Source organism: Malurus melanocephalus, unplaced genomic scaffold, assembly GCF_030028575.1.
Source record: "Malurus melanocephalus ecotype Western Australia unplaced genomic scaffold, MMel_1.1 scaffold_237, whole genome shotgun sequence".
NCBI lineage: Eukaryota > Metazoa > Chordata > Aves > Passeriformes > Maluridae > Malurus > Malurus melanocephalus.
The window spans coordinates 246,257-260,992 of record NW_026623469.1 but is presented as its reverse complement, the minus strand read 5'-3'; the positions used below and the strand labels follow the sequence as shown (position 1 = coordinate 260,992).

General features: G+C 58.9%; 1 protein-coding gene across 2 annotated transcripts; it reads left to right on the top strand.

The window, feature by feature from the left end:
* The first annotated feature begins 2,075 nt into the window (after positions 1–2,075).
* SPRY3 (sprouty RTK signaling antagonist 3) lies at positions 2,076–14,067 on the top strand. 2 transcript variants are annotated; one of them, XM_057374992.1, is made up of 2 exons: positions 2,076–2,271; positions 7,715–14,067. In XM_057374992.1, exon 2 carries the CDS (start codon positions 7,762–7,764, stop codon positions 8,677–8,679), a length of 918 nt encoding a protein of 305 aa, XP_057230975.1. In that variant the 5' UTR covers positions 2,076–2,271; positions 7,715–7,761; the 3' UTR covers positions 8,680–14,067. The 2 variants fall into 2 exon arrangements, with proteins under 2 accessions (XP_057230975.1, XP_057230974.1); XM_057374991.1 differs by lacking the exon at positions 2,076–2,271 and adding an exon at positions 2,992–4,140.
* The last annotated feature ends 669 nt before the right edge of the window (positions 14,068–14,736 follow it).

The window sequence follows — 14,736 nt, the reverse complement described above, 5'->3', positions numbered from 1 at the left end:
CAGCTTCTCTGGGCACCCTGTGCCAGGGCCTCTCCACYGTGATGGTGACAATGCACAGGGACAGGCAACACTCGGTGCTCACTGCACACAGCGGGACGAGGGAAATGGTGACACGGGAAATAGTGACATGGGAAATGGTGGCCCCTGTCCTGCTGTTCCCCTGGGGCCGGGGCGAGGTGCTGGATCCCTGCTCACCCCGGGCTCTGGAGAGCCCCTGGAGACGCCGCTCCTGCTCGGCGCGGGGCCGGAACCATCTGCATCAATGAGTCAGCAGGACCCACTTAACACTTCCCCAGCAGGATCTGCTCCTCTCTCCCCGCAGAATGGGCAGCTCTGGCAGCGTGTTACAATCTCAGCTCATTAAGGGACGCATCCTGAGCGCTTTATTGATGTTTTATGCTGCCTGGCTCCATCTTCAGAGGGAAACTCTCATTGCAGTCAATGACTACACCTCCGGGTGCTGCAGGCTGAGCTCGGAGCTCCGGATCCAGCTCCGGGAGAGGCAGACTCAGCTCCCATGGCTACACYGCAAACCGTGGGCTTTGACCCCAAAGCAGGCAAGAAACAGCTCAGGGCCAGCGTCCCTGTTTTCTTTCCAGGGACTAGGGAGCACTCAAAAGGAAAACACAAGGAAGAGGTTGGTTTTTCCCTCACTTATCTGTCCTTCTGTGAGAAGGAGCTGCATGACAGGGAAGGGAAATGATGTTTCCTCTCCCCCAGCGCTGCCGTCTGTTCAGCTGAAGCCCATCTGGGTGGGTGTACCTGGCCTCCTCCTCTCCCAGCTGGGAGCCACATGTCCCCCACCTCAGGAGAGTCRCAGTCCTTTAATAAGTTCCCTAGTGCTGGCTGTTGCTTCTGAAAAGCTCATGGCACTGTCTGGCTTCAAGTGGCTTTTACATAATACAGACTGTCAGGCTAGATGAGCATCATGGTCCCTTCTGGCCCTAAAATCTGTGAATCTCCAAATTAGAGGGCACCAGCACCTCCTTGTTTCTGGCTGATTGAATCAGGGGAATCGCATGTTCTCTTTCTCCTCTCTCTTTTTTTTCCTCCCTCCCTTGCATCGTCTTTAACTGGAGGTGAATTACCCTCCCCCTGAGCCCGAGCTTGGCAAACAGCAGCAGGAGAGATCAGGCAGCTTCAGCCTTGCTCTGGGATGTCCTGCTGTCCTGCCCACTGCAGGGCTGATTCCCAGGGGTGAATTGTCCGACTATGGCCACAGGCAGGGCTGGAGCTGGTCAGGCTCAGAGGAGGCTGGAAAATCCCTGTGGAAAATGGTGCCAAGCTCTCCTGATTGTTTCAAAATCTCAGCTAAGTTTTCCAGGCTCCAGGCTAAGCTCCTTCGGATTTGTGACCAAGGTGTGGATGTAGAGACACTTTTTGGGAAGGAAAAGGAAAGTGAGTGATGTCCCATGTTTCTGGGGCTGCTGGAAATGTGCAGGGGGAATGGGAAGAGTAAAGAGGGGAGGAATTGCTGATGATCTGTGATCATCAGCAAATGCAGGGATATGCAACAGGAGCTGGGGCCCTGCTGAGCAGGCTCAGCTGGAGCTGGGAACCCCGGGATGTCCATCTTGGTGTTGGAGTCGCYGTGCTCTCAGCTGCCCAGGCAGGAYGTGCACCGACAGCCTCAAATGTAAATGGGACACCCAGGGGCTGCTTCTCCCCATCCCTCTGGGCAGGACCCCAGGGCTCAAAGGTGGTGGATTTTCACTGGGATGAGTGGAACCAATCCCAAAGGTGAGCTGAGGAGCTGGGGTGGGCTGCAGGCCCGGGCTGAGCAGAACATGGGGCACAGCATGAGCTGTGGGAGGGGTGCTCCATCCCTATCCCCACACACCCAACACGGGCAGAGATGACAAGAAACCTACACGAGCCTCACACCTTCCTCTGGCACAGCTCATCGGGGGAGCCAYATCCCTCTCCCGACAGCCAAAACCCCTCTGAACCGGGGCTGGAGGAGGCGGAGAGGGGGGGTCGGGTCCTCCCAGACCCTTCCTTTGGGGGAGGCTCTGAACTTCCCTGCTTCACAAACGCACTCGGGCTCCCAGCCCTCCTCTTGAGCGACGCTGTGGTCAATAACTCACCGGGAGGCTTCTGTTCTCGCTGCGCTTCCCACCCTCCCACTCCTCCCGGGAGCTGTGCATTCATGCCTTTTTGGCCCTCCCTCGGCAGCGAGCGAGGAATAAAGCGGCGCCGGCTGAGCACGACGCAGGCTGCGCTGGGATGCTGTAAGCCAGCGAGGGAAGCCTGAATCACTGGCACCTCAAGGTGGGAGTGAGAGATTTGGGCTGGGACAAAGGGAGGACATCACACGTGCTCCCAGGAGTCAGGTGCTCGCGGCCAGCTGGCTGGGAATTGGGCAGCTTGGATCCTTCCTGTGCCTTTAAAGACGGAGCTGAGAGCGATGGGGAGAAGAGGAGGGGCCGGTAGGAGCACAGAGGGATTCAGCCCGAAAGCTCTGAGTTGGAGCCGAGGCTGAGGGATGCTGTCAGGGACTCGTTCTTTCTTGGAGAAACTCCTGGAGGAGCATCCCTGGTGGGAACCCACGGAGATGGAGAAATGCTCAGCCTAGAAATGCCTAAAATTAAGCTAAAAAGGCTCAGCTGGGCACTGTGCCGGAGAGTGGAGTCACTGGCCCCAGCTGGGGAGGATTCCAGTCCTTCTGCTGGCATCAGCTGGGAGGGGACCCCTGAGGTTCGTGGGATCATCCTGATTTGTTCCCATCTGTCACAGCTGGATTTATCACCCTTACTGCAGGTCCTTCTCCCCTCTGTCCCCATCCTGCTCTCTCACACTCAGACTGTATGTTTGCCACCGAGCCTGGGGACCTGCCCACCCCGAGGGGGTCCTGTGCTGCTGGGGATGTAGCTGGGGTTGCTGAGGGCTCGATGGCTTCAGCTTCGCATGTCTGAGGCAGGTTCTGAGCCCTCCTCGAGCTGGGGATGTCACTTTGCTCATCTGGTGAACACTCCCAGAAAGGATGGGTGACCAGTCTGGAAGTCTTGAGAGGAATGGAGACAGGGTGGGGTCTCTGGTGGGTTCACTGGTGACGTCCAGTGTCATCAGGGTGGCCTTGTGTCTTTGGTTCTGTGAAACCAGGTCCAATTTACGTATAAATGGGTTGAGGAGTGTCACAAGGATCCCTGGTGCTCCTAAGCCACGGTCAGAGAGAGAAGCAAGGAGGGAGCATGCAGCGACTTGGGAAAACCTCTGGGATGGAAGATCCAGGCCCTGCTTGGACCTTGAGGCCAAGCTTTTAGTTTCTGGGAGAGTGGGATGTGCGTGGGCCAGTTCTGTGGGTCGCAGTGTAGAAAAGCCGCTTTCCAGTCACTCTGCCTGAGCATCTCCTACAGGAGCTAATTCGGGCGTGGGTCTGGACTTTTTGGAAATATCGGGGGTGGATGGCATCTGGGCTGTCCCTGGTGCCTCCTGGGAAGAGGTGAGCGGGGGGAAGGTTGGACTCGATGACCTTAGCGGTCTTTTCCCACCTTCTCCGTGATTCTGTGAGGTGACTGTGCCCGTTTCATAGCGATTTACAGATCAAACCCAAGCGACAGACACCGAGAGCCGCTCCGGCCAAAGCCGAGCTGCCCGCGGTGTCGCACTGACCCCAACCCGTCCCGTGCCGCTGCTGTGTGTCCCCGAAGGGGGCTGTCTCGGTGAGGAACACCGGCCCGAGGGGCGGGAGGGCCACCCCGGGGGGCGCAGGGAGGGCCGCGGAGCCCGGACCAGACGGAAACATTTGAACAGCGGCTGAGCATCCCGCGGCGGGGCTGGGCGGCAGCGGCGCCTGGGGAGCGCTGCGGGGCTCTGCGGGGCCGCTAATGGGCCGAGTCCATTTCAGCGGGATGACGCCACTTGGGTAAAGCGTTAAGAGCTCCGGGAAGGCAGCGCAGAGCGAGGGGGAGCGCGATGCTCCCGGGTAGCGCCAGGTCCCTCCCTCCTCCCAACATCCCTCCTCCTCCTCCCTCCTCCCAGCCTCCCGTTCCCACCGAGCGCGGGGCTCCCCCCGCCGCTCCCGCTGCCCGCGGCGCGGGGCTCGGCTGCGGGGCCGGGGCTGCCCCGCTGCCCGCCCCGGGGCTGCCCCCGCCGCGCTCGGGCTCCGCGGGCGGATGGACCGGCGGCGGCGGCTGCGGGGTGAGTCCGCCCGGCGCGGACACGCGTGGGCTGCGAGACGGCGGCGGAAAGCGGCGGGGCGGACGCGGGTGGGGTGCGCGGCGGGGGGACATGCGTGGGCCGAGCGGGCGGGGGTCCGGGACACGTGTGAGCAGCGGGGATGGGGGTCATGGACACGCGTGGGCCGTTCCCGAAGGGACGCGGGGTCCCTGGATGCGCACGGGCTGTGAGTGTGGAAGGAGGCTGCAGTTGGGGGTTGGGGTCCCGCACTCGGTGGGGTTGGGGTCTGCGTGTGGGTCAGTCCCGCACACGAACGGGCTGCAGGCGCAGCGGGGCTCGGGGGTCCTGGAGGCGCGGGGGCTGTGTGTGCGTGGAGGGCTGCGGGATCGCGGGTGCGAGCCCCGCGTGGGCTGCGTGACGAGTGGGGCTGGGGGCTCAGCCTTCCCCGGCACCCCGTGTTCCCCTGCAGCACCCAGGCACGGCGATGGGGTCCCTTTTCTCCCACCTGGCGCCCTGAGCCGCTTGCTCTCGGCTCGCAGCCACCTCCAGCCTGTAAATCATTTGCTTTTATGATCCCTCCTCCGGCCCATTATCACACGAACTTTATATGTTTGGGGCTGGTGGTGGCCATAAAGCTTGCCCGGTTTCCGGGGCTGGCATGCCCGCCTGGCAGGCAGGGTGTGAGGAGGAGGAGGAGGCTGGGGGGACGCTGCCCCGGGGCCCCYCGGCCGGGCAGGTAGGCAGGGAGGGCTGCAGCAGAGCCCCGGGGATGCTCAGCCCAGGAATGGGGACTGATGGCAGCTCTGGAATCAGGGCTGCAACGGGGAGGGCTGGGAGCGAGTGGGGGGCACTGGGCTATCCTGGGGTGGGGGCGGAGGAAGAAGTGGAGTCCCAGCTCTGGTCATTCAGTCCATCTGGAGAACGCACAGATCCTCTGGTCAGCTCCCCTCGGCTCCACGTGCCTCTCCCCAGCCGGTGAGTCCGGGTCCATGTCTGATCCCCGCCCCGGGCTATCACAGGTCCGGGGGCATTCGGGCCCTGATCCAGTGCTGGGGGTGCTCCCACGATGCTGTGTCCCAGGCCCGGGGTGTGCAGTACAGCCGATGGCCGGGTGTGGAGTGTCTGGTACAGCCGATGGCCAGCTCTGCTCTGTCCGTGTCCCCAGGGTTCCTCCKCATGCTGTCTCACCTTGTGCCTCCGAGCTCCAGGTGTTTGGAGGATTGGGGGTGCCTGTACTGGACACTTTGTACTTTGGCTGCCCTTACCTGCCAGCTCCACTGCTCCACGGCAGCAGGACCCTCTGTGGGGTCTCTCCCCTCAGGGCTCGCCGTGGTTCCAGCCCCTCCCAGGACTCTCACGGGGGTCTCACTGGCTGAGACCGAATGCCAAAGCACCAAGCACTGGTGAGTGGCGATGGACACCCAGGGGCGAGCAGCTGCTCCCGGGGTGGAACCATCGTCCCCTGAACAATCCCACTCTGATGGGATCTGGGTGGTGAGGGATGTGRGGATGCACCGAGGCTGCTCCCTGCTCCCCTCTGCATGGTCCCAGCTGCAGGCTGAGATGGGTCATCCCTCCTCAAGAGTCCAGGGGGCTTCAGGTGCCCAGCCTGTGCTTCAGTAAGACCCTCGCAGGTGAGGAGCTCAGTGGCAGCAGGTGACAGCCAGGAGAGCTTTGCCTCTGGCTTGTTCCCATCGCAGCAAGGTGCTCACAAACCTTCCCCGGGGCAGCTCCTAATTCAACTTGGTATTGCTGGGAAAGAAATGGGTGCCCAAATCACTTCTGGGTGTCCTGGGTGAGCGACTTCTCACTGTCTGCATGTCCCCGATTGGGGAATCGCACAGAGGGAGAAAAACCCCAAATCTGAGCAGATCAGTTGCCTTTTCTTTCCGGGGAGGGGGATGGGAGGGGAGAGATCTTGCTTGAACAGTCAAAGTAAGTTGCCTTTGCTTTTCGCTGCTCCTCAAGGTCAGCCTGGCTAATGAAAATCAATCTTCCCTCTGCCTCTCTCTGCTGCATGAGCAGATTCTACCTGTGGCCCCTTCACCCAATTGAAAGCGGCGGCCGCCCCGTCCTGCTGAGCGTGGGCAACACCGGAGGGAGCTTCCTCTGGGAACAGCATCTTCCCAYGGGCCCAGGCACCACCACAATACCTGTGTCACTGAGGGATCGCAGCTGGGATCAGCCAACACGCAATGGCTCTGTCCCTGGGAAGCTGGCTGTGCACGGGAAGCATGGATCCCCTATGGAAATCTGGGCTGGAAGTGCTGGGAGGGAAGCTCGTGGCTGGGCTCTGGCATGCAATGAGCSGTGTCCATCCTCTGGGCACTTCTGGGCAGCTCCGTGTGCAGGTGGCCAGAGTGGGAGGTTTGTGTCTCCCTCATTGCCAGGATGGGAGCTGTCCCAGGGCTCTCTGTGCCTGTTGGTCCCTCTCCTCTCCCAGCCCCACCAAGGGGCCCCGATGAGGTGTGGCACACGAGGGTTTGGAGAGGGAGGCGGTGCCATGGGGTCAAACTCACCAGGAAGGGGAGCGGTGGGACATGGGGTCCTTGCTGCCCCATCCCACGGCCCTCAGGAATGCTGATGTTACTGGGCATGCCAGGCTCTGCTGCCAGCACTGCCACTCGGGAAGGGCCATTTCCTGAAAACAACAGCAAAGGGCACGGTAGGGTGGTGTGAGGGGCACTGTGGGGTTTGCCTGTGCCAAGACTGCCTTCCCTCATGTCTGGGCCAGGTCTGAAGGGAAACCTGCTGTGGCTCCTGGGCTGTGGATGGGGCAATGGCATGCTGCARTCCACCAGGACTTGGAGTCTGTGGGATAGTCTGGTCCTTGGCCAAGTGTGGGGCTCATTAGTTGCATTTTCTTCTCAGGAAATATTCAGAAAAGCTGTGGATGTGGCACCTGAGGACACGGTTAGGTGGTGAACGCGGTGGTRGTGCTAGGTTAATGGCTGGAATTGCTGATCTTAGAGGTCTTTTTCGTCCTTGAAGATTCCACAATTCTAATTTGTTACTGCTGCTCCTAAAGTGATCTGTGTTCAGATTACCCATCCCAGTGCTCCCAGTGTATGCAGGGAATGACAGCAGGAGGCTGCTCGGGGTGTGCTGGGAACCCCCAAAACAGAGCAAGGCCCCTGCTCCGAGGAAGGGGAGGATTCCCAGCTCTGTCGTGTCACTGCTTCCCATTTCCCCTACTCCGGAGAGGGCAGCACGTGCCCCTGGGGAAGGAGGAGGTGCTGGTCAGGGGTGAGAAATCCTCTGGCAGGACGAGAGGCTCAGAAGCATGGGGRGAGGCTGTGCCCGCCGGGTCGAGGGGCAGATCCGACAGCCCTTCCCTTGGGAGGTGTCCAGCCTGAGTATTCCCAGGCACAGAAATACTCCGGGTCTGGCTGTTGGAAATCCTTTCATTTGGAGCTCTCCAGCCAGCCCGTGCGTCCTGCTTCACTCCAGCGGGRGGTGTCCCCGCCCATGGCAGGGGGCTGGAATGAGACGAGCTTTGAGGTCCCTTCCATCCCAATCCAGTCTGTGAGTCAATGATTTGGATGGATGGATCATGTGACGGGAATATTTTCTCTCTTCCTGCCCCATCCTTTAGGATTTTTAGATGTGCCCTGATGCCGCAGGGTCTCCCGGCTCCTGGAAATGCAGCTCTCTTCCAGCGTGGCTGAACTCAGCTGTGACGAGACCATGGACCCACCCGCYGAGGACTTACAGCAGGTGCTGTCCATCGACCAAATCCGCTCCATCCGCGCCAGCAACAACTACGTGGAGAGGCCGGCAGCGTGCTGCCAGCAAGCCCGCTCCAACCCCTCGCTGTCCCAGCCCCCGCACAAGCAGGAGTGGTCCCAGGACCGCCTGGCGTCTTCCACCTTCCAGGACTTGCACCGCAGCCACAGCCAGCAGCATCAGATGCCGCCTCTGCAGCCRCACCTGAGCCACTCGAGCACGGCCAGCTCGGTGTCGCAGAGCACCACGGCCTCGGACCAGCGCCTGCTGAGCAGCCTGACGCCGTCGCACTCCGGGCACTCACTGATCCGGACGCAGCCCYGCGGCGGTGAGCTGAAGGCGGAGGAGTCGCCGCTCAAGGGGAGCTCGGAGAAGCCGGCGGCGCACGGGCACCTGCTGCTGTGCGAGGTGTGCGGGCGCTGCAAGTGTGCRCGGTGCACGGCTGCCCGCAGCCTGCCCTCCTGCTGGCTCTGCAACCAGCGCTGCCTCTGCTCCGCCGAGAGCCTCCTTGACTACGGGACCTGCCTGTGCTGCGTCAAGGGGCTCTTCTACCACTGCTCCACGGACGACGAGGACACCTGCGCCGACGACCCCTGCTCCTGCGGGCCAGGCTCCTGCTGCGCCCGCTGGGCTGCCATGAGCGTCCTGTCCCTCCTCATGCCCTGCCTCTGCTGCTACTTTCCCACCCTCGGGTGCCTCAAACTTTGCCAGCGGGGTTATGATGGCCTGAAACGCCCCGGCTGCCGCTGCCAGAGCCACACCAAYACGGTCTGCAGAAAGATCTCCTCCTCCAGCGGCACGCCCTTCCCCAAAACGCTGGACAAGCCGGTATGAGCCTCCCGAGAAGGAGAAGCGGGCTTTGCTCCTCTTCCTTCCTCTCCTCCTCCTTTTCTCTTCCCTTCTCTTCTCCATCCCCCTTGTCTCTTGGCTCCCTCCGCTCTGCAGCGTTCTCCCTTACCCACCATCACCCTCCGGGATTGAGACGGGTGACCCGGGGGTTCCCCCGGGGCTGGGCAGCTGGGGCAGYCGGCCTCAAGGTGGGGGGTCACAGTGGTTTTGCACATGTGGGAGAGAGGCAGGAGAGGCAGAGTGAGCTGAGGGTACTCTCCCAGGCTGTGTCCCCCAGGGAAAGGTGACCCGCAGGATCCTTGGGACTCTGCCCCCTGGGCTGGGTGACCCGAGGCTCCCAGGGCTATGCTCCCAGCAGGTTTAGGAGCTGCCCCATAGTGTGGTCCTTATCCGTGGGGGGMGGAGACAGGTCAGTGCATCCCTGTGCAAGAGCCCCTCGGGAGTAAGACCTCCGCCTCTCACTCTTCTTCTCCAGCACTTTCCGTGGGTGGCCTTTGGCCTTTCAGGTGGCCATAGGTCCCTTTCCCCAAGGGGCTGGGGTGCCGAGTGGTGTCACCAGTGGCAGTGGCTTCCCTCCAGGCTTGGAAGCCGCTGGGAGAAGTGAGCGAGCTCCAAGATGAGGTGGCACCGTGTTTTTCTGTCTCAAAGAGGAAGAGAAGGTGTGGGAAGCTTTAGAAACCTTCTGGCAGGGGAAGGATCTATCAGAGGCAGCCCAGCCCACTTGCTCCTGCCCGACTGCAGCAAGGGAAAGGTCCTCTCTGGGATTTGGCTGAGAAAAAGGAGCTGCTTGGAAATTGCCATTCATTTCTCCAGGCCTTGGAGGGCTGCCTGAGGTGGGAGCTGCCGCCTGGCTCCATCCCACCGCCCAGCAGATGCCACAGGCGCTCCGTGCTCACACCCCGATCTGGTACCTTCCACCAGCACTGAATTCACTTTTAAAAAATACAGCAAAGCCAACTGTGAGCAGCCACCACTCCAGGGACTTCCCTCCAGGGGCTTCTGTCACCCTGSATTGGGCTGGAGGACACGGAGAGCATGAGGGGCTGTCGAAATTGGGGACCCCGACCTTCCCTCCCTGCGAAGTTTCCTTTGAGCCCTCACCTCACTGAGGGGGTTCTGCCACCCATGGACAACCGGGAATGGGGCTGGAGCAAGCCCTGGGGTTGGGCCATCTGCACAGTAGACGGACACTGGAATCCCGGTCAGGGCTCTGCGCTGCCTTGCTGGGATCATAATGAGCCCAACTGGCTGCTGTGGCTGGGGGTCTCCTGGTGGTCCTGAACTTGGCCCCATCTCCGTGTGGTGCCAGCTCCTGGCTGTGACCCCGCTGGTGTCGTTTGGAGCAGTTTGGAGCCAGGATGGTGTCCTGGAGCTCGGCTCTGCCTGTTTGTTCCCCCTCCCAGGTGCGAGAGCACAGAGAGAAGGGGATGSTTCCCCTGGAGAAATATATGCAACACATCCCTTGGCTTCTCCCAGACCCAGCTCCTGGGGCTCATCTGTTGCCTCTTCCCAGCCACCTCTTTCCATAGAGTTCTGTGGATCTATTTTTGTATATATAAATATAACGTTAGGATGGGTAGGTCTGTTCCTAGTAATATTCATGATACTGCTGTGAACGSTGCCAGGTACAAGGTTGGGCTTCCTGGTGCACTTGCACATGCTGGAAAAGATGATTTCCCGGTCAGTTCATTGCTAGTCCCAGCCCCTTGGTTCCTAGACCATCGGGAGAGGGGGAAAGGGAGGTGTACGGATTGTCTGGGGRCGACTGCTCTGCGTGGAGGGTGGGATTCAGTGCTGGCTGTGAGGTGAGGCAGAGGTGCAATTCACTGTGGGATTCCTCTTTCCATCCATTTGCTTTCTAAAAACCGTGGTGGATCCAAGCTCCCTGTGCTGCGGGGAGAAGCGGTTCCAGGGAGTGATTCATCCTGCTTGGAAGCATTATTCATGAAATCCTGTGCTGGCAATGCCTGGCTCCCTTGATTCAAATGGCACCCAAACATTGAACTCGAGGTTCCCCGGGGAAGGGGGTATGAATCCCACCCCTGGTGGGAAGTTTGTGGTGGAGGATGTTATGGATGTGAGTGAAATCCTCTCCCTGATTTTTCTCAGAGCCTGTGGAAGGATCTGTGGGTATCTCAGGATGGTGCTCCGGGATGCAAAGGGATCTCCTGGCATTAGGAAGGGACAGAGCCCGTTGGCACATTGTGTATCTCTGAGGCCAGCCTGGGCTCTGGAATCATTTGGATTTTGAGGCCGTGACCTTGTCGGAGGGTGCCCTGTGGGTGTGTGAATCCCTCTGAGACCAGGCCACACCCCCACAGCAGCAAACATAAAATACATTGCAAATCCATTTATCCATATGTCAATAACTGCTTGGCTTCCTTCTTCCAGGCCATGTTGTGGGGAGACACTTCCACCAGGAGTCTCCTTCCTTTGGAAGGCTCAGTTCACTCTTCTATTGGTGCTGATTAAACTCCTTCTTCATAAAAACCAGAAAGCATTTTTAGGGAGAAAAGGTCCCTTTTTCCCTGCTGGTTGGAGGAACCGTCTCCCTTGAATGAGAATGTGAAACAGTTCATTGAAACTTTTTAAAGAAAACTAATGAACAGAATTTTCCAACTTGCTCTACTTTGATTTTTTTTTCTCCTCCTTTTTAAACGGATCCCACTTGTAAATTTAGTTACCACCTCTGTATCTTTGCAATTCATTGCTTCCTCTCCTGATGGTGGAATGACTCAACATGTGAAGCTTCATCATTTTCACGGCCTCCCGAGTCATGCGAGCGCGGGGTGACCTCCCCCAGGTGCTGGAGCTGGGGGATGAGGAGAAGGCTGCCCATGGCTCAGCTCCCCCGAGCCAGCCCGGCTTGGCATGGCCACTGCAGCACAGCTCCCTTCAGGAACTGGGGTGAGGCCAGGACTGCCAGGAGCCTTCCACCTAATGGGCTTTATCTGGGTCAGTGCAGGAGCTCCCCTCCTACCAGGGAATGGTGCCACAGCCTGGTGAAGGCTGAGGAGCACAGCCAGGGCTCCAGAATGTCTCCTCTCCACAGAACGACAAACCTGGGAGATACATTTGATGAAATGCTGGATGTGTAGGAGGGGAGGGATTTAAAAGCCATGGAGATGTGGCACTGAGGGCCACAGCTTAGTGCCGTCTTGGCAGTGCTCAGTTAATGTTTGGACTCGGTGGTCTTAGAGGGCTTTTCCAACAGAAATGATTCCATGATTCCAGAAGGTAGGGAGGAAGAGAGCCCTGCTGGGCACTGAGGGCTGTAGGACCAGAACAGGGCATTGTTTTCATGGAGGGCAGACAGGAAGCCATACCCAGAACCTGTGGGGGCTGGACCATTTCCACCTGCTGGTCTCTGCCCTGRTGAGGGCAGGAGACTTTACCTGTAATTCCTGCTTCCCGTTCCACCTGCGGGTGCTCAACATTCCCCTTCCTCGCCCYCAGTAGTCAGGAGAGGCTGGGAAGCACCAAAGCACTCTAAGGAGAAGAATCCAAAGCTTTGGTTCACTGAGCTCCTCTGTGGTGGGGAAGGCTGTGGGCAGCCTCAGATTATTTCCTAAGCTTTTGCTCACCCGCTCTGAGCAGACCCATCCCGCTCCATCCCCACCTCCAGCTGCCAGGCGCTTYGGTTTGCTGTGGAGAGGCCCCCGGTGCTGCTTGGGGTTGGGAGCCCCTTTCCTGCCCCACCCTCTGTGAGTCAGATCCCATCTGCTCGGGGTGTTTGTTTGCAGCTGCTTGTCCCGGCAGTTGGGCTTTCTCTCTGTCCTGACGTGTCTTTTTTGGTTTTCTTTTGGGAGCGTCACATGCGGATCCCTCTGCTCTCGCACAGGGATGGATCTGCCTTGTGAGGGAACGCTCCTGGATTGTTGTCTTTTCTTTGCCAGGGAATGTACAGGGCTGGGGGCAGATTTAGGCAGGGAAAGAGAATTCAAAGGTGCCAAAGGAGCAGGAGGCAGGACCTGCTGAGCAGGACCAGAGCTCTCTCTGCTCTGTTSTCCATCCAGAGCCTCCTTTTCCCACCAGAAGTCCCAAGATCCATCCATGCCAGAGTCCTTGATGTTATTTGCTTCCTCCAAGGCTTCCCTTGGTGCCATTCTCTTCTTTCCCCATTGGCAAATCAGTCCCAGAACTGGTGGGGAGAGGTCATGGAGGGGTCTGGAGGGTCCCTCCCACCCCACCCCACTGATCCCTCCTGCTGGAAGGGCCAGAGAGGTCCTTGGGCTGCTGTCCACCCATCACTGAGAAACACCAGTGCCTCAAGGAACAAGAGGGAGCTCTTTGTGATTCTCAGATTCCCATAAAGTCCCACTGATTTCACTCCTCCCCATCCCAAGGGTGAGCCCGAAGGCTGGAGGGCAAATGCCATTGACCAAAAGATGCCAAAGCCCGGAATAAGAGATTAGGAATGGCTCTGAAGTTTGGTGGAGAGGGGTAAGCTGTGGTGAAGGGGAGCTGCACAGGGAAGGAGCGCTCACTGTGCCCCAAACTCGCCATTCCCAGACCCCAYTGTCCCTCTGTTGCTGGGGTGTTTTGAGGCTGGAGAAGGCTGGGAGGTGTTCAGGAACTGAAGGTTTAATGTTTGTGACAGGGATGTGATAAGGGCTGACCCCCACCCCAAAGCTCATCCTTTAACGGGATCTGGTCGGGAGGCTTGGCTCCTCCGAGGAGCCTGTGGGATGCTGACTGGTCCAGGTGGGCCAAACCTGAGCTGGGAGCTCCTGGGGCTCTGTTTGCTTTGAGGGATTCCTCTGTGAGCRCCAGGATCTCTTGCAAACCCTCCCAGAGTCAGGCTGAAGCTGGGAGGTGGGATCTGTTCTGTTTGGGGTGACAACTGCAGAAGTGTCCCCGAGGGCAGAATCCCAGGATTCAGTGGAGGGGCACTGCAGGCAGGGGGAGGTTGGGTGGGTGGGAAGAGCTCACACCCCTCTGGGGCAGCAGGAACGTGCAAGGRAGGCAGCGCTGGTCCCTCTCCTGCTGCACCCAAAGGGCTCTGGCAGGGGCAGGAKCAATCCCACCTCGGGGAGCTGGGCCTGGCACAGGAGGCTCCACACCCTCTGCCCTTGCCCACTCCGTGCCTACCTTGCCCCCTTCCCCCATTCCACGGGGATGCTGTGCCGGCAGCGGCTCTGCATCCTCCTCCTCCTGCCCAGGTCCTCAGCACAAAACTCTCCTTGGAAGATCCACAGGAGAGCTCTGTCCCAGGACCCCAAGGCTCTCATCCCGAGGTTCTGGGCACACAGCCCTTCTGTACAGTGTGTAAAGATCCCTCCCCGCCTCTCCCCATTCCAGTTCCTTTCTATAAGGTATAATATATGTTTATAACCTGATGGCTGGTGTTTTTCTTTTTTTTTTTTTTTTTTTTTTTTTTNAAAAAAAAAAACAAAACAAAGTATTTATTTGAAAAGTTTATTTTAAAGATAAGAAAAAAATAACCTATTTATTTTACTGCACCCTCTTCTGTTTGGTTTTCTTCTCTTGTAAAGCTGATAACTGTTACAGAACCACTGCTGAGGTGAAAGAAGTGATTCTACGGGTGGCTTCACAAGACCACTTGGAGCAACTATTCAATAAAAATATATATTAATTTTGAACATGGTCTCGTTCTTGTCTCCATGGTTGATGGGGCACAGCTCAGGCTCTGTCTGGGGTGCTGGATTGCTGGGCAGGGACTGGGAGCTGAGGGGATCATCCTGAGTTCCATGAGGTCCCCCCGTGAGCCTTCTGATGCTCAAAGCTCCAGAATCCAGTGAATCCCTGATGCAGCTGTCCCTGATCCCTGTGGAAGGGCTGGCAAAGACAGGACCAAAGTGGGGGCGACTTAGGTCAGAAATCCCTGAGTTCCTGGGGTTCTCAGAAACCCCCCAGAGAAACCAAGGCACTCCCAAAGCCCCTCTCACTGCCACAAGAAGTGGGGGATGCCACAGGGCTATGGATGTCTTCTGCAGGAGCAGCTGAGYTGGGAGCTGGCTCCTTCCCCAGCTGAAGGCACCTGGGAGGTGGGTTTGGCCCAAGCAGGGAGGAATTTGGGCC